General features: G+C 42.3%; 2 protein-coding genes across 7 annotated transcripts in view; one reads left to right on the top strand and one right to left on the bottom strand.

The window, feature by feature from the left end:
* LOC147026571 (zinc finger HIT domain-containing protein 1-like) overlaps positions 1–20687 on the top strand; it is a 22355-nt gene extending 1668 nt beyond the window's left edge. The window contains exons 2-6 of one of the 2 annotated variants that reach the window (XM_085882134.1): positions 1971–2147; positions 2865–2944; positions 3402–3571; positions 18023–18066; positions 19216–20687. In XM_085882134.1, the coding sequence (XP_085738260.1) occupies positions 1971–2147; positions 2865–2944; positions 3402–3571; positions 18023–18044 (449 nt within the window). In that variant the 3' untranslated portion in view covers positions 18045–18066; positions 19216–20687. Of the gene's footprint in view, positions 1–1970; positions 2148–2864; positions 2945–3401; positions 3572–18022 lie in introns of both variants that reach the window. The other variant, XM_085882133.1, reaches the window with a different exon arrangement.
* LOC147026570 (P2R1A-PPP2R2A-interacting phosphatase regulator 1-like) overlaps positions 12890–21854 on the bottom strand; it is a 43032-nt gene continuing 34067 nt past the window's right edge. For all 5 annotated transcript variants that reach the window (XM_085882126.1, XM_085882127.1, XM_085882125.1 and 2 more), the window contains one exon: positions 12890–14044. The gene's annotated coding sequence lies outside the window, so the exon portion shown is untranslated. The remainder of the gene's footprint in view (positions 14045–21854) is intronic.

Raw genomic sequence — 21854 nt, 5'->3', positions numbered from 1 at the left:
TTCAATGCCCTCTGTAGGAATTTAGAATTTGTTTCGGGTGACAGAGATAGCTCGCCTACTCTTTGTAAGTGACACCGTGGGATCTTTAACATTTACCAACTAATGCTGACATATGGGACCCCCTCCCCTCCCCCAGTTTAATGTCCGACCATACGAGGGATGGCACACACATTGATGAATCGTCCTGCCTGTGAAACACTGGGATGACAGTTTATAGCTGGGTCGGGATTCAAACCCAAACACAACAGTTTAGAGGCAAGAGTGCATTTCCTCGAGGCCACCCTGCCAGTCCAACAACACAGTGACTTCTATATGATGGAGTGTTCGCAGATGGAAATTTTGTGATGTTTTGTGACCAATGCCATCCTGTCTTCCACAAAGAGTCACCTCTTGAATCGATTTGGATAGAGATGTTGATTACAGACCATCTGGAGTGTAATGTTCATTTGGAATCGTCTGAGCACCGTGCTGTTCCAGTAACGATTGGAAGGTTGAAGGCGACGCGTGACTTTTGAAATGACGTATTTCCACCCTGATTGTTACCCACAACAACCGCTAGTAACGAAGTAAATCAGGGCGGCCTGGACATCTTTCATGCCTCCCAGATGAGGATTGCAGAATTAAACAACTAAAAACAACTTTTAAAGAAGCTGAAAGTATTTTTGTAAGCGCACCTGCGAGAAAGGTGTGTGCCTCTGCACAACGACACAGTTTGAGAACTTCCTGATCAACTTGTCCAAAGAGTCGGTATATGTTACAGTCCGTATTGCAAAAACTCCCGGCGATGTGCGCCGGTGAAAGGCTAAAGGTGGTGCGTGCTAACCAAACCTTCGTGCTTCTTAACACCGATGGGAAGGTCATATCTGGGGCTTGTTGATGCACGGGGTAAGTTTGAAACGATGATATTTACCGTTAACCATGTTTGGGAGGAGGGGTTGGGCTGTGAGTGCCATTATAAACATCTCTTTTCTGTTTGGTTCCGGGGCCACAAGAGAGATCGTACAAGATTTTTGCATCTGTTGGTGAAAGGAAAGTATCAGTTCGTATGTGTGTTGTAACCACAACCGACGCGAGCTAATTGTATGAACAGGAAATGGTACGAACCCAACTCTTCTCTTCCATGGATATTTCTTGTTTTCCTATATTTCCATGAGCCCGATTTTCATTCCAAAACATAATTATGGTTAACCATCCCAAAATAGCCACTCTTGTTGAAATGTTGAAAATGATGTTTAAGAGACTTTGAATATCAGATTTGTAACTAGCAATGATGCGTTAAAAGTGTTCTGCGAGCCGAACTGAAAAAGTGCAACATATAGCGCATGCGCAAAATGCCTCATTTATCATCTCTACATCATTGTGAAAGTCCTGTGTTACAAGACTCTCCGTCATTGATATGAATTCAAATACCTTTGGCTTGATACCTTCCTTATGGTTGTTTTGTGGTTCATCAATCCCATCTGTAAGTTCATTTTGTAGGAGAGAGGGACTGCAGAGTAAGGCATGAGCCACAACTTGCAAGTTTGAAGCATTATTCCTACTGTGAAGTTGATGGGGGCAAGGGGAGGGGGGGGGTCTAACAACAACAGCAGGGTTGAAGCACAAAATAAGAGGGAAACACAAATAATGAATGAAGAGTTGGGAAGGATGTATGGGCTGGACAAGATGGATATAAAAGCAAACCCTGAGGAAGGAAAAACTGGAAATTTGGGAGTTTACAAGATAGAAATCTTGAATATAAAAGCGAATTTTTGGTGAGGAAGAAAGCAATAATAAAATTAGCGTGACGTCATTGACCCGCTATGACAAATCCCCACGCTTCCCAACGAAAACAAAGCTGAAAATGGTAAAAAGTTGAAAATACAGCGAAGACATTACTTGCTTCTTGTGTGTAAAGATTGGCACAATCTTACACCGTGTTTACTTACTTACTAATCATGCCTTACTAATTATGATCGTGACCACTACAGAGCGGCTGAACGAGGCTGGACAGCGTCGGGTACTGGACCAGGCAACGCGACGGCGGAGGTTGAACCGCTCCCTGGATGCTTTGGAGAGGGACAATGACCAAGAGGATCCAAAAGCTTCACTGCCGGACAAGATGATGCGCCTCCCTCAGTTCACTGATGAGCTGTCCCCTCCGACCCGTGAGTTTTCACTTTTTATGCTCCAACTTTAAAATTGATGTCGTATGTTCATTCATTTTCAAGTGAAACACTGGTGAAGTTTCAGAATTCCTCCACCTGATCATTTATATATTAAGAAAAAACAATTCCACTTCACATACTGAAACTAAAAATTGACAATGATGCAGTAAATATATAACCTTGGTGAACCAAAGGTGGACGGAGGTTGTGTTTTTGCCCCGGTCTGTCTGCCTGCCTGCTTGTCTGTTTGTTTTTCTGTCTGTGAGCAGGCTGTCTCAAAAAGATGTGAACAGATTCAGGCAAAACTTGGCGGGCAGGTTGGGTGTGTGACAACGACAAATTGATTAGACTTTGGTGAAGATCCGGATCTGATAATTTTTAAAGTGATTCTTCACCATTAAGAGATAGGGCCAAAAACGACATAGTGCTGTATGGCATGATATTTCAAAAATGTAATGGGCTCGATGTGTTCTCGTGGATCAGGCATTACGTGGCAGAGGTACGCGCTCCACCGAGTGCCCTTCTAGTTTACAATGTGATGGCCAGGCAGTGCTTTGGGAGATGTAAACAGTTTTTATCAGTTTGAATTCCCCACCATGTTCATGCATAAAACTTTTAAGGTGTACACCTGCATGCCACAAGGGTGACATGGAGATGAATGACCTGTATGACTGTGTGTGTGTGTGTGTGTGTGTGTGTGTGTGTGTGTGTGTGTAGCCAAGAAGAAAAAGAAGACACGGAGAGAGTATTTCAAGAAACGTTTCCGGAAAACCTTTGAAACTCTGCTGGAGGAAGAGGTAGGTGCGCACAGGTTTAGCATTTTTAAATTGCTCTGAGGGCCGTTTACTTGACAACAAGACTACTTCCTCTGAAGTGTTGGTTCTCAAACAGGTGTACTGCTTGTTGGTTCGGGATCATGGATGTTGTGCACCATTTATGGGTGTCAGGAAAAGATACCTATAGAAATGGTGCAGAAATTTGCACTGTGTGTGTGTGTGTGTGTGTGTGTGTGTGTGTGTGTGTGTGTGTGTGTGTGTGTGTGTGTGCGTGCGTGCGCGCGCGTGCGTGCGCGTGCGTGCGCGCGCGTGCGCGCGCGTGCGTGCGCGTGCGTGCGCGCGCGTGCGCGCGCGTGCGTGCGCGTGCGCGTGCGCGCACATGTTCAATAAATAAAGTACCTTTAATATTACCTGTGATCGCTGTGACTGCTTTTTGTCATAAAATGCAATTCTCAAGTTTCCGTGTTTTGCTCCCCAGAACTTGAGTGTTAGCGTCGAACCAAACTACCTCACCGCTTGTGTTCCTCCATCGTCGCTCCCACCACGCCATCTCTGCTCCGTGTGTGGCTTCTTGTCCCCATACACCTGTGTGACATGTGGCATGCATTACTGCTGCATTCACTGCCTACAAACTCACCACGACACACGGTACGCCGAGCCCCACGTCTTTACGTGCCTACTAATTAGACAATGAAGATAATTCTTGATTTTCCTCATCTTTAAATATTAATTGTACTTTTGTCTTGGATCAGTGCTTTGTTCCCTCTGCCACCGGAGGTGGAGGGAGGTTGTTTTCACCCCTGCCTCTGTCTGTCTGTTTGTGAACAGGGTATCTCAAAAAGTTGTGTTTGTATGCAGGTTGGGTGTGTGACACGGACAAAATAATTAGATTTTGGTGAAGATCCGAATCTTGATCCTGAAATGAGAATTTTTTTTTTTTTGAGTAATTCTTCATCATTAACAGATGGGGCCAAATACGATATCTGGCATGATATTTCAAAACGTGGGCGAGTTATGACCAAACTAAGTGGACAAGTTTGGTCGGTGACAAGAACAAGCGGAGTAGATTTTGATACAGGTCCGAATGCAGATCTGGCATGGGAATACAAAACGTAAGCTGTTTAGCCTGATAGAGGTATGCGCTCTACTGAGTGCCGTTATAATTAACAAACACACACACACACACACACACACACACACACACACACACACACACACACACACACACACACACACACACACACACACACACATGTTGGGTCACCTAATAAAGATCGGGTTATTTAGACTTTAGTAAACAATCAAGAAGATTGATCTTTAAAGCTGTAGCAAAAAAATTTAGCCAAGAGTGCACCACGGCAATGATGGGCTAAATGGATGAATGACTAATTATTTAAAGCTTCGACGTACCTACTCAGTCCTCGAAACTTATTAACATGAATGACAAATCTTTTTGAGGAATGAAATGTATTCACTTTTCAAATGGAGCTGTATTCAGTTGACCCCAAAATCGGATGTATGGTTTCTAAAGCTTCTACAAATCCGTGTTATAAAGTGGGAACCATCTGTTTCTTCGTTAACTCCTCCAGTTTATGGCTGATCAAGAACGAACTTCCTGAGCATGCTCAGAGGGCACTGTCTGTCATCAGGCGGTCAGCATCACAATCCCGTCATGAGAAGGACGGGGTGGCTGTTTATTGCAAAGGCTTCATCTGTCCCTGAAAGTCAAGAGGGCCTAATATGCAGCTGCAGAATGGTATCTGAGTAGCAGGGGGTGTCAACGTCGAATGGATGAAAGGTGTCGAAAAGTGAAATCCTTGTAATTTCAGAAGGGTGCAAAGCCTGAGAAGAGGCAAACTTTTAAAGTGCCAAAATTGGTATGGCACCCTATTTCGACGTTTTCGAGAATAGTGCATCATGAATGGGGTTTAAATCCTGACACGGCAGTAAACGGTCATCCCGGTGTTTCACAGACAGGGTGATTCATCAATGTGGGTGCCGTCGCAAGGATAGACGTTAAACTGGGCGTCCCATCTGCCGGCATTAGTTGGTGGACATTAAATATTTCACTGTGTCCTTCGCGAAGAGCTGAGCTATCGCCGGCACTACGGCCAAATTACAAATTCCTGCCATAACTACTGCTGGGAAGACAATGGCAAACCACCCAGCATAACCCTTGCCAAGAAAATGCTTCAGCAATACTGACACTGTAAAGCGCATGATATAGCATGTCCCATCGTATGTATTGTCTCATTTACGGGGTCTTCCCCCACCATGCAGAAGCAATGTGCTTCACAAATAGCCAAATCAAAATAATCCACATTGGAGCGGACAACACAGTTTCTCCCAGTTGCAAGGAATCGCAAGGAAATTTTACGCAGGAGGAGGCTGTTCGGCCCATCATGCCTGCGCCACACCAATACCAGATTTAATAAATCTGTCAATACCCCCTTCCCTTCATGTGCAGCCTTTTGGCTGCTACACTGGTACTCATTTCACCAACCTCAGAAGGATGACAGGCTGAGTCAACCCCCTGGTGTTAATTCAGCAGCCAACGAGGCTTGAACTCAGGACCCGAGGATCCCAAGCCACCACCCTAACCACTGAGCCAACCCTATATCTAAATCCTACCAGTTTCTTAAAACGAATTAAATTTACACACTTATCTCTCCCAGGGATTTGCTATACACCAAAATGGTTTCCGCACATGAGAATGCGCTAATCAGGTGACACATGTTCTTTATAGACAACAGGTTTATTGGAAGGACAGATGACAGGACACGTACGGAAAATCCTGAAGCGACAGCCTGCCAGGCATGAATGAAGAGATACATAAATACACTTAATACAGGAATATATGATAATTCATAGAACACAATACCCCACGCAGCTTTCATGAATAGTACTTCAATTTTAATAAATTACTCGACGATCCATCAACCCGCTGGGTTCCCGTTGAGACAGCGGTTGATGGAAAAAAAATCATTTCAAGAAAAAAAAATAAGATAGCTCCAGCGAACGATACCGATACTTGTATTGATCAAATACTCTCGAAGAGAACTTGACTGAATCTGGAATTGATTTTTTAATAATTTTTTTCGTTGCCCGATTTAAACGAAACTTGATACTGCACACCGCAGGTGAATGGTGAGTAAGGTAGGCCAAAAAATTTTGCGCTATCGTCGACCGTTTTGGCTGTATTTTGGGAAAATACATACATACATACATACAAGATGAGAGTTTTAGTAATGTATAGATTTTAAAGATCGTTTTTTTAATCCATATGTTTAGCACTACTGAAGCAGTCTTTAATTACATCACTATTATATCCTCATCACACCCCACCACAATCCCTCCTTCCAAATTTCCAGTTTTCCTTCCTGAGAGTTCCTTCTGTATCCATATTGTCCACTCCATGCATCCCGATGCATCATCTCCTGCCCCTCATTCCTCTCTACACCCATTCTGCCCAACTTTGGCAAAAGGAAGCAAGTTACAAAAACACATACAGCACCTTCACAAGGTGTTCACACCCCTCCACTTTTGTCACATTTTGTTGTGTAACAGCCTGAATTTAAAATGGATTGAAAAAATATATTTAAATTGTTGTCGATCTACACAAAATACCCTATCATGTTTTTAGAAGTTCTTACAAATTAATTTAAAATGAAAAGCTGAAATGTCTTGCGCTAATAAATATTCATCCCCCTGAGTCAATACTTTGTATAAGCACCTTTGGCAGCAATTACAGCTTTGAGTCTTCCTGGGTATGTCTGGATCAGCTTTACACATCTGGATTTGGAGGTTTTCCTCCATTCTTCCTTACAGATTTTCTCAAACTCTGTCAAGTTGGATGGGGAGCGTCGGTGAACAGCAATTTTCAAATCTTTCCACAGATTCTAAATGTGATTCAAGTCTGGGCTTTGTCTGAGCCACTCAAGGACTTTCACATTCTTGTTCTAAAGCCATTCCAGTGTTGCTTTGGCTGTCTGCTTGGGGTCATTGTCCTGTTGGAATGTAAATCTTTTCACTCTCAGGTCTTTTGCACTCTGAAGCAGGTTCTCCTCAAGGACTTGCCTGTATTTGGCTCCATTCATTGTTCTCCCTATCCTTACAAGTCTCCCAGTCCATGCTGTTGCCACCAACGTGCTTCACGGTGGGGATGGTGTTCGATGGGTGATGAGTTGTGCTCGTTTTCCGCCAGACATAGTGCTTTGCATTCAGGCCAAAGTTGAATTTTCATTTCATCAGACCACAGACTCCTTTGCCTCATGCTCTCAGTCTTTCACGTGCGTTTTTGCAAACTCCAGCCATGCTGCCATGTGCCTTTTTCTTAGGAGTGGCTTCCGTCTGGCCACTCTCCCAGAAAGCCTCTTTGTGAAGCATTGCAGAGACCGTTATCCTTCCAGTGGGTTCTCCCATCTCAGCCAAGGAACTCTGTAGTTCTCTCAGAGTGGTCATTGGGTTCTTGGTCACCTCCCTGACCAAGGTCCTTCTTGCCTGGTTGCTCAGTTTGGTCGGATGGCCAGCTCTAGGAAGAGTCTGGGTAGTTCCATATTCTTTCCATTTCTTAATGATGGAGCTCACTGTGCTCTTGGGAACTTCCAACAATCTATAAATTGTTTTATACCCTTCCCCGTGTCTATACCTCCTCACAATTCCATCTTGGAGTTCTACGGACAGTTCCTTGGACTTCCTGATAGAGTTTCTATTCTGACATGCACTGTCATGTGGGACCTTTCCAGAAAGACGTGTTTCTTTGTCATATAAATCATGTCCAATCAATTTAATTGGCCACAGGTGGACTCCAATCAAGTTGTAGAGACATCTCGAGGATGATCAAAGGAAATTGGATGAACCCGAGCTCAATTTGGAGTGTCACAGCACAGGGGTTGAATACTTATTGACTCAAGACATTTCAGCTTTTCATTTTTTATAAATTTGTAGAAATTTCTAAAAATATGTTTTCACTATCATTATTTGGTATTTTGGGTATTCAGGTCAGGTATGGGAGCATGTGCCAGAGCAGCGCGTCGCTGCTTCCACTTTCCACCGGTACTCCAGGGGCCTCCGTCTGGCCATCCCCCAGACAGATGCCTGGCCCATCCCCATCTCCTTGAGATGCTGATCAACCTGCTGCAACCACGAGGCACGTGGTCGGCCCATTGGCCTCCTCCACTCACGAGGCTTCCTCGCTGAGAGAATCCGATGAGCAGGATCAGCGTCAGGAAAACGAGCCACATGTCCATACAGCCGCAGCTGACGCTCACGGACTATGCAGGTAACAAATCCCATTTGAGTCTCTCTCAGCAACCGCTCGTTGTACACAAAGTCCGACCAGCGATAGCCAAGGATTCCCTGAAGAGACCTGGTACCAAAGGAATTAAGTCTCAGTCTCAGATCCTTGGTCAGAGTCCAAGTCTCACATCCATAGAGCAAGACTGGAAGCACCAAGGACCTGAAGACTCGGACTTTCGTCGTCCTGCACAGGTACCGGCAGCGCCACACCCCATGATCCAGTGAATCCATGAAATTTGTGAACCAAACGCAGCGTCAATCGGCATCTTCTTCATCCCGACCCTCTCACATGCCACGTCCTTTCATGCTATATGTCAATATATTTATTGTATGGTTCTTGGAAGAATTATGAAGGCGATTTGTGTTCTGCAGTGTTGAAGTCCATAATCCAATTTAAATAAAGGTTTAAAGGCGTATAAATAAATAAATTCCGGCCTTTACTGCCATTTACCCACTGTCTATTACGTCACCCTATCTAACACATTACATTAGTTCTTTGTGCCTGTTGTTTGTGTCCTTTATAACATCCTTTAAAACAGTACGTTTCCTATTTGGAATGATTTTCTTTCTTTTTTTGTGACTGCCAGGTGGGCAGAGTAAAAATATTATCTCACTCCTCTCTGCGCAGGCGTGATCGTGACGGATTCAAAGCCAAAGTACGGTAAAATGAGAAACTTGTCATCTGATTCGTGTTCAAAATATAACATTCGATTTGAAAAAGTTGTTCCTCGATCATAAACTGATAAGATCGATAGGTATAAAAACTAGAATCCCATGAGCAACACCGTCTCATTCACTCACAGTTTGGGGGGAGGGGGCAGGCAAGGTCTTCCAAAGGACATGGGGTGGAAGCAGGTTTCACTGGGCAGGTCTCCAGAGTGAGCAGCCTGGGTCAGCCCCATAGCTGTGGCACCAAAGAGGGACCACCCATGTACAGCCTGTCTTCAACTTACTCGAACGAGCCCTACCCCCATGCACGGCCCCTTTTATCACCTCCCCCACAGCCATGTCTACAACATCCCTCATGTCCATCGCTTCCAGCATGGCTCCACCAATCACATGGCATGCAGTTGTCATAGGTGTGGTAGGTTTTCAAAGCCACATGTGGGCTGCAGACACAGCCAAATCCACTCTGATTCTACCCCATCCTACCTTAGCCTGGTGCCTTGCCTGGTTTTACAGAGGACCCGTATGAATTACACTTTCCTACCTAATCCCTGTGTCAACTATACCACCCCTCACGGCATACATAAGAACGTGCCAACTTCACTCTAATCCAGGTCCTTAGTTGCAGAAAATGCTCTAACCTACGTGGACCATGCTAACTTAACATGCTTCCTAATTTGAACCCCTTATAACATAACAGTATGCATCCCTCGTTGCTGTCTCCGACTCCATCCCTCTCTCTTGTATGGCATTTGTGTACATTTTCTCACAATATATGAAGAAAAAGACAACGTGCCAGACCTCCTCCACTTGGTGCATTTCCACTTTTTTTCAGCCTCAAGATCATTAAATTGAATGATGTTGACTCCATACTCTTTTTTTTTTTTTTTATGGCATCGATGCAGCTGAAACTATAATGGCACTCGGTGGGGAACATACCTCCGTCAGGCTGTACGGTTTACATTTTGTATCCCACTGATAGATCAGATATCAGCATCCAGACCCGAACCAAAATCGAATTGGCTTGTTCTTGTCGGCTGCCAAACTCGTCTACCAAGTTTTGTCATAACTCGTCCACAACGTTTTGAGATATTGTGCTCCATCACATTTTTAACCCTATCTCTCGATGGTGAAGAATCACTTAAAATATTCTACTATCCAGATCCGGATCTGGATCTTCACCAAATTATAATCAATGAATCCTCATCACACATCCAACCTGTCCACCAAGTTTTGTCGGAATCCCTCCATATTGTTTGAGATATCCTGTTCATAGACAGACAGACAAACAGGGGTGAAACACGTAACCTCCATCCACCTCCGGTGGCACAGGTAACTATCTCGTGGCAAGGGAATTGTTTGGGTTTTTTTTGCTATTGCCATCCCAGTAGTAGTAGTAGTAGTAGTAGTCAGACAGAAATTTGGAATTTAGCCAGAGTGATTGCACACAATGGCCTTCTCTTTATGAAATACCACAGGATCTTCAATGTCCAGAAGCAACAAATGCTGGAAAGACCGGCCACCCAACTTAATGTCATATCCGACAGACCCATTAATGCTATACCATGCCTTTTAAAGAACTAGGATGAAGGTTTATAGTCTGGTGAGGAATCAGTCACACCAGAAGAACGAGGAAAAGAGTATGTAGTTTGGTGAATAATCAAACCGAGACCAGACAGCTCAAAAGTGAGTTCAGCTATCCTGCCAGGCCTTTAACTTAAACAACTAGTGCACCTGCTCCCAAAGGGAGCAGTAGGAATGGTCATGTTATTATCCTCTCTGCTGAGGTATGTACAGGTAGTCGACCAAAAAATGGAAACACCAATGTAATGTCACTTAATAGGGTTCGGTAGGGCTCGGTAGGGCTCGGTAGTCCATTGTCTGTGCTCTTTGCACCACTTGACTCGCAAAGTGCATTTCCAGGTGTGATGAGCAGTTGTACATCAGCCTTAGCGGCTCCGCCTCAAACTCTGCCTGAAGAGATCACAACGAAAAGCTTTATTTGTGCAAAGAAGGAGAGGAACATGAACTCGTAACACTAATATTGTGCTATTATCATTAGTGTTGTTATTACTTTTGTTGTAAGCGGCCTTGGATAACAAAATTACTTTTGTTATGAGAATCCGTGTTAAGGTACATATATGGATCCTTATCCTGCCTTGGAAGAATGCCACGATAAGGATCCATACACCTTAACACAGATTTCACCCAAGCCAGAAAACCCCTTTGGGGAAGTGGACAAATTAAGTCGCGACAACCTTAATCGTGTGACTCTTTGTCCTCCTGCCAGTTTGGTTGATAATGGATAAATAATGATCGAATATATCAGTCAGACAGACAGACATATACATCCTACAACAGTGTTTGCCCCCCCCACCCCCACCTCTTAAATCATCCTCCAAAAAAGTATGAAAAATGAAAAACATTTTCAAATATTTTTAAAATATAATAACTGGTTCGTGGGCACCAGCAGTTGGTTCGTGGGTGCCAGCAGTGACCACTATTTTCGTTGTCTGTCTTTCTGTTTGTGACTCTCTCCAGAACATAGCTCCGTGACGTTCGATGCGATCTTGATCAAACTTGAACACAAGCTAGATATCATGGTCTCGTTGTGTCTTTTTGTATGAGGGGCGTCCCACGCCCCTTGTGGGTGGAGCCACGCCCACTTGAACTTTTTATTATCTTGCCAAAACGAAGTTTTTGCAAGATATGTTAGTCAGCTTGTATGTTTTTTTTTTTTTTTTTTTTTTTTTTTTTGTTTTTTTTTTGTCTGTAATCACGTATAAAAAATTCTGCAGAGCACAGTTATCATTGGAAATTTTTGTAACTTCGCATATCAGAGGCCTATAGAGGTCCCTTTCAGTGGACAAAATTTTGAAGGTCAAGGTCAAAGGTCAAGGTCACTTTGGCACAAATCAAGGGTCGACAAAACCCTTATTTTTTGAGTAATTTTGATCGGATCGTCTTCAAACTTCATGGGAATATAGTTCATGGTCTGGCGCTCAGCTGATTAATTTTTGGTGGCGATTGGCCTTGACCTTCATGGTTACCGCCTCAGGTCAAACATATTTGACCCCAAGGTCAAATTTTCAAGTTTTAGGAACCATATCGTGTAGTACCTCAAATTGAACACCTCGATAAGTGCTTTCTAGATATGTCAAGCTTGAGACATTATGACGTCATTTGGTGACGTTATGAGGCAAAAGCATATTTTTCATGGTTACTCTGTAGAACGATTCTCATCGGAATCTCTCGTAGGCAGATATTCCTCAAGGAGTCGCTCCTGGTGGATAGCAGCTCTGTTCACCTCAGTGTGACCTTAAAGAAGTCACACGTGGTCACCTTTTGGCAAGATACGGTTTTTTTTTTTTCTCGCAATTTCATTTCCTGGAAGCTGTGCGTTATGTCCATAAGTACAACATATAAAAAATCCGATTTGATTTGGTCAATTTTGACGGAAGAGATAGGTTTTTACAGTGAGGCTTCCTCAAAAGCTTCCACTAACTCAACTGTACCTATCGTGGCATTGTTCAATAATGGCCGCGAACCATCGTCGCCTACCGGCTAGTAATATATATTTGCCATATTATATATGTATATAAAACACGATGGTGATGGCTGTGCTTGCCCCAATATTTTCATTGTGAATTAATGTGGTGTCGATGTAGAGCAGGCTTGATGGGCCAAATAGCTTCTTCCTGCATCCAAGTTCCTTGTGTATCCCTGCTGATGACAGACAGTCATATACACCCTACAACCATGTTTTCACCCCCCACCCTAACCTCATAAACCATCCTCCACAATGCACATGGCAGTCGGGGCTGTTGTGTAGTGTTCTGTAATATATGAGGTGCTTAAATATTGCATAGACTAGAGTTTCGCATCTGTATTGTGCCATGATTTTCGAAGGATACAAGTCATTGTTTTTGGAGTAACCCTCGTACGCTATCCTACCGCAGTGGTGGAGACTTCCAACCAAAAGAGAAAACCCTTGATAATTTAACAGATCGTTTATTATACAAAAACACATATATGTGGAAAGAAGAGCTTGTCTCAAAAGTCCAAGCAGATCTCTGCCTCTGAGCGAGAATACATGGTCTTTTATGCAATTTGAAAATTGGGAGGGGTCAGGGCACTTGGTTAATCGATACCAGACTACAAGAAAGCTTTGTTTGCACACTAGGTCTTTCAAGCAAAGAGAAAACAATCTTGTGCATAATTCAAGCAGATAGTGTTGCACGAAAGAATGCATGAGCTTCTCCAGGGTGTGTATGCACAGAAAACCTTCATTTACTTTTGGCAATGATAAACATTTATCTCAGCATGCAGATGGAGTATCTGGTTTGCACAGCTTTTGCAGAACAATCAGAGGTCCATGACCTCTGAAGTTCGATGAGACTCCTGTATGATAAGAGGACAATGGGAAGACAGAATTCGTGTTTGTACAACTTTGCAATTGAATGGGAGGCCAGAGTCAATGAGACTAATGCCTCTGGGGGCTCGACTCCCCGGCGTCACCAAAGCAGTTCTCCTCAATTTGCGAACCAAGTGAAAGGTAGAAGACTACACTACCGGTCAGAAGTTTTAGAACACCCCCATTTTTCCAGTTTTTACTGAAATTTTAGCAGTTTAATGTTTCAATGTACTCTGAAATTAAAGCATAGAACAAATAAACAATTACAGATAAAAAAGAAATCATGGAATCGTTTTGTTGAACAAAATTTAATCTAAATTTTTGACTCATCAAAGTAGCCACCTTTTGCAGATGTAACAGCCGAACATACTCGTGGCATTCTTTCTACAATGGAAATCAAATATTGTTCAGAAAGTTCTGCCCAACACTGTTGCAGAAGTTCCCACAAATGTGTTGCACTTGTAGGTTGCTTTGCTTTCACCCTTCTGTCCAGTTCATCCCAAACCAGCTCTATGGGGTTTAAGTCTGGAGATTGTGCTGGCTATTCCATGATTTGAATTGTGCTGCTGTCCTGTGAGCCGCCTATCACGCAAGCTGTTGACTCTCAGAAAGTTGTCTTCTGATTGTGTTGTGGCTTTGGGTCTGCCAGACCTCTTCCTGTTAGAGTTTCCTCCAGTTTCCAAGTGCCTTTTGATGGTGTAGGAAACTGTACTCACTGACACCTTGGCTTCTTTGCAATTTCTCTGAAGGAAAGACCGACACTTTTAAGGGTTATAATGGTCTGTCTGTCTTCCTTTGTTAATTGTCTTTTTCTTGCCATTATGATTACAATATACTACTTCCTGTCATGCAATATTGTCCAAATAATGCTTCAGAGGGAGTAGCAACACAGTCTGTTCCAACACTGCTTTTATACAGACAGAGGGTTTGTAACTAATCAACAAAAGTTGGGACACCTGTATGAATTGTTTGCATCAACTTTCAAGGCTTAATTAACTTCCATTGCTGCAGAACAGCTGCAGTTGCTAACCCATTACTTGTTCCCTGAAAAAGGCCTTTTTTAACAAGTCTGAAATTTACATTCTTTTCAGTTTTTGGTAACCTAAACTTTCTTTTTTTTTAAACCTCTGGCAGTTTACCGCTTAGCTTTGTACCATTTCAGGTTATTCACTGGATTTGAACTCCTTAAATTTCAGTAAAAACTGGAAAAATGGGGCTGTTCTAAAACTTTTGACCAGTCGTGTATATTGTTACATATTAACTAACATACTATATCTATTCATTTATAAAACAACCTTCAGTATGCAATGATCCATCATCAAGTATATTTTAGAGTAACAAACATAACAGGTGGGTACATATTTCCTTTAACTAAGCATGGACTAACAACATGATCCCTTACCAGGCCCAGATGTACTTGGGCCAGTATGGGGACCATATATTCGTTATGACCATATTGATTAATATTACAATCACATGACCCGAAAGTCATCTGGTTTGAAATATTCACCCCAAATGTACAGTGATGGCATTGAGCATTCTTCTGGTGCACTCAGGAGAGCATGTTTCCCAACAACGAGAAATCCAATTAATCAATGATCCCAAGGTTTGAAATGGGAAAGACATCAGTCTATAGGGAACCAGCAAGACCACAGGACAGTGAACTGAGATTATATTCCATCCACTCGTGGCCTGTCGGTATTGACTGCAAATTTAATGAGCTCTGACCTTGTCATTGTGAGATACCTGATGAGCATAATTATCCTGCAGACAATTGAAATTTTAATCTCAATTCAGCACACGTGAACCATTCTTTGCTGAGTGATTTTAGCCTATACTTTACAACAGATTTTATACTTCCATATGATTTTAAAGCAAAAATAAAGAGAAATTAGTGCATAATATGTGGACAAAGAACACTTATCTCAATATGAAAAATATTTGTTTCAGTGTGATTAATACAGAAACACCAGTGCTTTGCAATAGTCATGTGATCCGTCGAGGTTTCTATTCCCAAAATGTCCATGCTCATATTTCACAAGATGGAATTAATTATTTTACTTCCACCCAACTTTCAATTGTGAGACTTCCACACGTGGTCAACAGTAAGGGAAGTCTCATTGCTGAGTTTTTCAGGGCACTGTGTCCTGGAGGAAGGAGTTATTGGAATTCTAACAAGGAATGATTATAATCATCTGTTGAGGAGCAGGTGCTTCCGTTGGGACAATTTCAACAGTCCTAACTGAGTCATTTTACAAATCGTATATACAGTGCCTATAGAAAGTCTACACCCCCTTTCAAATTTTTCACCATTTGTTGCCTTGGAGCTTGGTATTAAATTCCATTAAATCAGACTTTTCCCACCTTTATTTATACATCGTAACCCACAACTTCCAAGTTGAAAACAAATTCTACAAATTTCATAAAATTAATTAAATATACAACACTAGAATATCTTGGTTGGATAAGTGTCCACCCCCCCCCCTCCCTGAGTTAATACTTGGTGGAAGCACCTTTGACGGCATTTCCAGCTGTGAGTCTGTTGGGATCGGTCTCTACCAACTTTACACACCTTGATTGGGCAATGTTTGCCCATTCTTCTGGACAAAACTGTTCAAGTCCAGTCAAGTTGCGTGGGGAGTGTTGATGGACAGCGATCTTGAAATCATGCCACAGATTTTCGATTGGATTTGGGTCGGGGCTCTGACTGGGCCACTCGAGGACATTTATCTTTTTGTTCCTTAGCCACTCCAGTTTAGCTTTGGCTGTGTGCTTCGGGTGATTGTCATGCTGATAGGTGAACTTCCGTCACAATCTCAGCTTTTTTGCAGAGGGCAGCAGGTTTTTCTCTAGGATTTTTCTGTATTTTGCTCCATACTTTGTCCCTTCTATCCTGACAAATGTCCCAGTCCCTGCTGATGAGAAACATCCCCAAGACATGATGCTACCACCACCATGCTTCATAGTAGAGATGGTGTTCTTCAGGTGATGTGCTGTGTTGGGTTTGCGCAAAACGTAACGTCTGCATTTCGGCCAAAAAATTCCATCTTGGTTTCATCCAACCACAAAACCTTTTTGCCACATGTCTTCAGAATCTCTGGAGTGGTGTTTTGCAAACCTCAAACGGGACTCATGGTGAGTTTTTTTTTTTTTTTTTTGAGTTATGGCTTCCTTCTTGCCACCTTACCATACAGGCCAGACTTGTGGAGTGCTTGGGATAGTGCAGTCACATGCACACAGTGACTAGTCTTTGCCATAAAGGCCTGTAGCTCTTTCAAAGTTGCCATTGGCCTCTCTCATCAGTCTCTTCCTTGCTTGGTCATCCAGGTTGGAGGGACGGCCTGATCTAGTCAGTGCCTTGGTGGTACCACACGCCTTCCACTTCTTAATGATTTTCTTGACTATGCTCCAAGGGATATTCAAGGCCGTTGAAATATTTTAATACCCATCCCCTGATCTGTGCCTTTCCACAACTTCATCCCGGAGGTCTTTTGAACTTGGTGCTCATTAGTTGAGTCTTTGCTGTGAAATGCACTACCCAGCCAAGGAAACCTTCAGGAACAGCTGATTTTATTCTGAAATAATCACTCCTTACTATAATGCATGGACCGGTGTTTGTTTGTGTGTTTGCTTGTCACGCTACTCCTCCTACAGTTCTGGCCCAATTACATCCAGACTTGCTACAGAAGATCAACATAACTCCATTTAATGTATAGGGGTGTTTTTATCTTTGCTGGTGGTCTTGGGGGGGGTGAGGGGATGCAAATGTGTATCGTGTAGTGCCGCCGCGGGTGGAGGAGAGTATTACAAGTCTCCACCATTTACAGTACAGTATTCCTGTCCCCATGTGTTTCCACTGCTGTGAGGTGTTTTGAATTATTTGCAGTGAGTCGATTCTTGCTTCATGTACGTAACCCGAGTTTTTTATATGCCCGATATATATACGCATACATACATACATACATACATACATACATCGGGGCGTATTATGTGATACCAGTCGTCTGTCCGTCCGTCCGTCCATCTGTCCGTACTCTAACTCCTAAAGTTTTCAACTTTCACGTTTCATATTTGGTACATTGGTACAGACTGTGGAGACGGTGTGTCGTGACATACGTTCGTCATCTAAAGTGGTTGCCATGGCAACCAGGATGCTGTTTTCCATGTAGTTGCACAATTCTGTATATACCTTCTTGTTCGGGCGTATATTGTGCTCACTTGCGCTCTTGTTAATTTTTGCTATACAGAGCTGTCACTTGTCCATACACTGCCCAAATACAGGTATGCATCAGAAGAACGTGTTGCATGCTTGGAACAAGATCGCCCGTAGGGTGGGTACTCTGCTAGTCACCACAATTTAACACAGGTGGAGGCCAATGAACTTGGTGTGTGATTTTGAAGGTGATTGGTTACACCTGAGCTCATTTACAATTGCTATTATAAGAGGGGTGGACACTTATCCAACCAAGATATTTTGTATTTTTTATTAATTTTCTGAAATTTGTACAATTTGTTTTCCATTTGGAAGTTGTGGGTTACGATGTGTTAATAAAGGTGGAAAAAGTCTGATTTAAATAATTTCATTTCAGGCTATAAAGCAACAAAAGGTGAAAAATTTGAAAGGGGGTGTAGACTTTCTATAGGCACTGTAAGATTGTGTGTCCCATAACCTTTGGTGTTCGTACACGAACCAAAAATAAGTTGTTTGTTTTATTTTTCAGGTGCCTAAAGTGGACGGCATAAGTTCACAGAGACCCGGACCAAGGTGATCGTTTCCATCTGCAATGTGATGTGCAACACACACACAGTATTTGTTTCTATGTGTAGCGTGAGTGTCCATTGGCTGCCTTTTAGTCTCGTACGTTGTACAATGTTGCATGTGCTTACACGTGTGACACAATCACTGTTCTACTGTTTGCTGCCTAATCTCATGCCCCTCGGGTGACTGTGAAACTCTCGTACTTTGCCGCAGATCTAGTCTTGTTGTGAACAGTGTTAAATCGGCGTGTTGAGGCCCAGGTTTACCGGCTCGTGGTACTGCTTTTATCACGTAAACTTGCGATTCCATATTTTGATCCAACAAGGGGTTAGACATTGAAGAGGAAAGCTGCCTCTTGCTTATTTACATCTTATACTTATTTCAGTGTGCTAGTACTTGTGTAATCGAAGCATACCAAACCTTGTGTGGTCTACCATACTATTTGAGTGGATCTACTATGATGGAATTTGCAGTGATTTACCAGATCGGTAAGACATTCATCGTTGAGATCATTCCATATGCATGTTTAGAACAGTGTTTAATGGTCATATAAGGGGGCTATCTATTTATTTATGTATGCACAAGGAAGTGGGGAGGGGGGTGGATGAGGAGATGGCCAGGTGTATGAAATTGAAACCGATTTAAATAAATAGGAGAGAAGGAAGGGTGAGATGCATGGGTAGGGATTGGAAGAGTGGAATGGAAAGGAAGGGCCAGATTAATGGGCCAGGTGAGTGAGATTGGGGGAGAAAAAAAAATCCCCCATTGTTGCATGAAACACAAGTGGATGACACTCTTATGATAAAGAAAGGACTAATTTAGTGTCGCTGAAGAAGTGGAAGGCCAGTGTCATCGCGAGATTTATTGGGGCCTTTATTACTTGAAATGTCACTTTGCAAGTCGTGCCATTTCATTGCGATGTCGTTAAACCGCGGATGCTTCTAACATGACCTTTGGAAGTCTGCACGAACCCGGTTATTTGAAAGAAGCAAACCGGTTTCAGGCTATTTCGCTCAAGTTCGGCTGACATTTGAATCAAAATTCGACTGCTCTTAGACATTTATTAACCGTTAAGAGTCCTTGCCGTCAATTTTTTTTTTTCTTTTCTTTCTTTCTTTCTTTTGCTCTCATTAATTATACAGTTCACATTTGCAGAAACGATGATCTACAGCTGGGATTGAAGCCAAAGAAATGCTTCGTGCGAGGACATAATAATTGGTGTCTTGATGAGGAACTCTGTACGGCTTTAGACTGTGGGGTTTGAAACATTTTATTTTATTTTTTATTTTTCGCTGCGTTTTCAGCATTGATTAATTATTTAAGGGGTTATAATTTTTCACACGAGTCCCGCATGTGCAACATTCCTACAGGTATCCGGGAAATGTTCCCTTTCATTCCAAAGACCGCGTAACCGTGCACTTGAATGCGGATTATTTACTCCTTATCCTTGTATGCACTATAGAATATTCCCATGTATCTGCATTCCGCATCAACCTCGCAGGCTGTCTCACGTCCTTATAACAGACACTCTTTTATAATAATCAGTTTTGTTCCGAAGGAGATTTTCGACTCGACGTAATAATGTGACAAATGGTGAAATGTACAATTGTTTTTTGAATTCAGGAAGGGGGAGAGAGAGGATAATTATAATCTGCCGAGCCATTGTGGAGATATCGAGTAAAGGGTCTATCACGACCACTTCGTTTTGTGCATGGGGAATTGCAAGTCGAACAGTATAAGGTGAGATCTTGTAATAAATACATTTGAGAAAAGCCCTTGTGGCCGTATGTCGTGCTCTCGCACCCTGAATGTGATGCCCTTCATTTTATTTGGTATTTGTTGGGGGGGGGGGGGACTGGGTGGGTAAAGCGGACTAACGTTTTGATAATCTACGGAGGTTGTTTGTGATATAATGAGACTTGACTGTATTATTAAGCCATCAAACAACATACTTGAACCTGTTAATTGCTTGACTTGTATATTTTTCCATTACTGCCATTCAGCAGCCATTGTGCCTATAAATGCTGATATATGCTGCTGTTAAAAACACTGGTTACGCTTGACCTTTTCGGGGATAACAATGGAGTGTTTGTTTGTAATTCTCCGTTAATTACCTTTTCTTGTAATTTTTTTATATTGTTCTCGTGAGTAGAATGGTTAGTAAGCTGCTATATGTCATGTCCTACACATGCTGTTGAGTTCATATGATTACCATTACATCCAGTGAAGGCTCACAAATTCCCACTGATCATTTGGAGGGGATGGGGGGGGTGGGGGGGTTAGTGGTGGTAATTCCAATGGATCCTCTTTCTAGCATTGTCAAAGACATCTGATGTATTTTTTTTTAATCCTCGTATCCCACCCTCCACAATGGTTTACACAGTAGTAACCCTTTCCATGCTCCGCGTGGCACCATTTAAGGATAGGTTTGTGAAACTGTTGGCGGAGTGGATTTACATTAACTACTTCACTCAATGCTGTACAAGAAGCCGCATGTGATTACAAGCAGTTAAACAAAGCTCGATGAAGGATGTTGGATTCCAGCACCATTTCTGTGCCTTTCCCTTTTTTCTGCTATATTCATCAATGTGTAATTATTTACATGATTAAAGGTTCATCAAACAAGAGGACTGATTGTGAAATCCTTTTTATATTAACACAATGATCGAAGATTCTATGCCTTTTCCGATTCTGATCTGCTGTACCAGACTCTGTTACAGAGTGTCGATGCTGCCAGAGCTGTTTCTTGACGAGGGTTATACATGGTGGTTTGTCATTGCCTTCCCAGCAGTAGTTTGGGCAGGAATTTGGAATTTGTTTATGGTGCCAGCTATAGTTTGCCTACTCTTCATGAAGGATACAGTGAGATCTTTAATGTCCACTAACTAATGCCAGCAGACGGGACGCCCAGTTTAACATCCATCCGAGGGACGGCACACACATCGATTAATTTGTCTGCCTGCGTGACACCAGGGTGACAGTTTCAGGGTGCCCAGTGGTCCCACATTTCCCACATTTCCCACATTTTTGTCAGACCTTTAAAAATTGTAATGACTACAGCAGATTTTTTTAGCATTATTCAGCCCAAAAATCTGATAGGGTTTTGCACCCCTGGCCTCTGGAGCATTTTTTTTTAGGTGTCATTTAATGCACTTTCAATCTTTCTGCTGTGGTAATAAATATAAATAATTGATGGATATCATGGTTATTATAAAATAACACATTTCTCTTCATCATCATGTTCACTGTGTCTGTGATGGTTTTTTTTAATGCTGAAAGTGTAAGACAACACCATATTGTGATTGCGTATTTATAAATGGCTATTAAAAGATGTACCATTTGAGGTACTTATTTGGAATACTGGTAATGCTGGTACATGAAATGTTAACATTCACAACAATTTAACTTGCATATAAGGTGTTTTTTTTTCCCTTTCATGATACATGTATATTGGATTGTTGCTTGGCATATACATGTATATACAATTCCTTAACCTATTTGCTTTCCTGCTTACAGGTGTAGCTGTAGAATCTGTTTTACAAGCAAGAGAACATATTATTAATTCATCAAAATGTCACGACATACAACAAAATTTAATGAAAATTGGACGAATAGTGTGGACAAGAATGGGCATGCGCTTAGCCAGTGGGTACAAAAGAAATCAGACCAGGAAGCTCATTGTGCGTTATGCAAGAAAGACATTGATATTAGCAATGGTGGTGTTTATCAACTGCAAAGACATGCTGAAGGAACAAAGCATATTAGAGTGGCTAAAACTGCAATTGCATCTGGAC

The sequence above is a fragment of the Eptatretus burgeri genome, chromosome 5 (genome assembly GCF_056783735.1).
Source record: "Eptatretus burgeri isolate ZD-2024b chromosome 5, Ebu_testis_v1, whole genome shotgun sequence".
In the NCBI taxonomy this organism is placed as follows: Eukaryota; Metazoa; Chordata; class Myxini; order Myxiniformes; family Myxinidae; genus Eptatretus; species Eptatretus burgeri.
The sequence above is the reverse complement of the archived record's forward strand: the minus strand, read 5'-3'. Positions and strand labels throughout refer to the sequence as shown.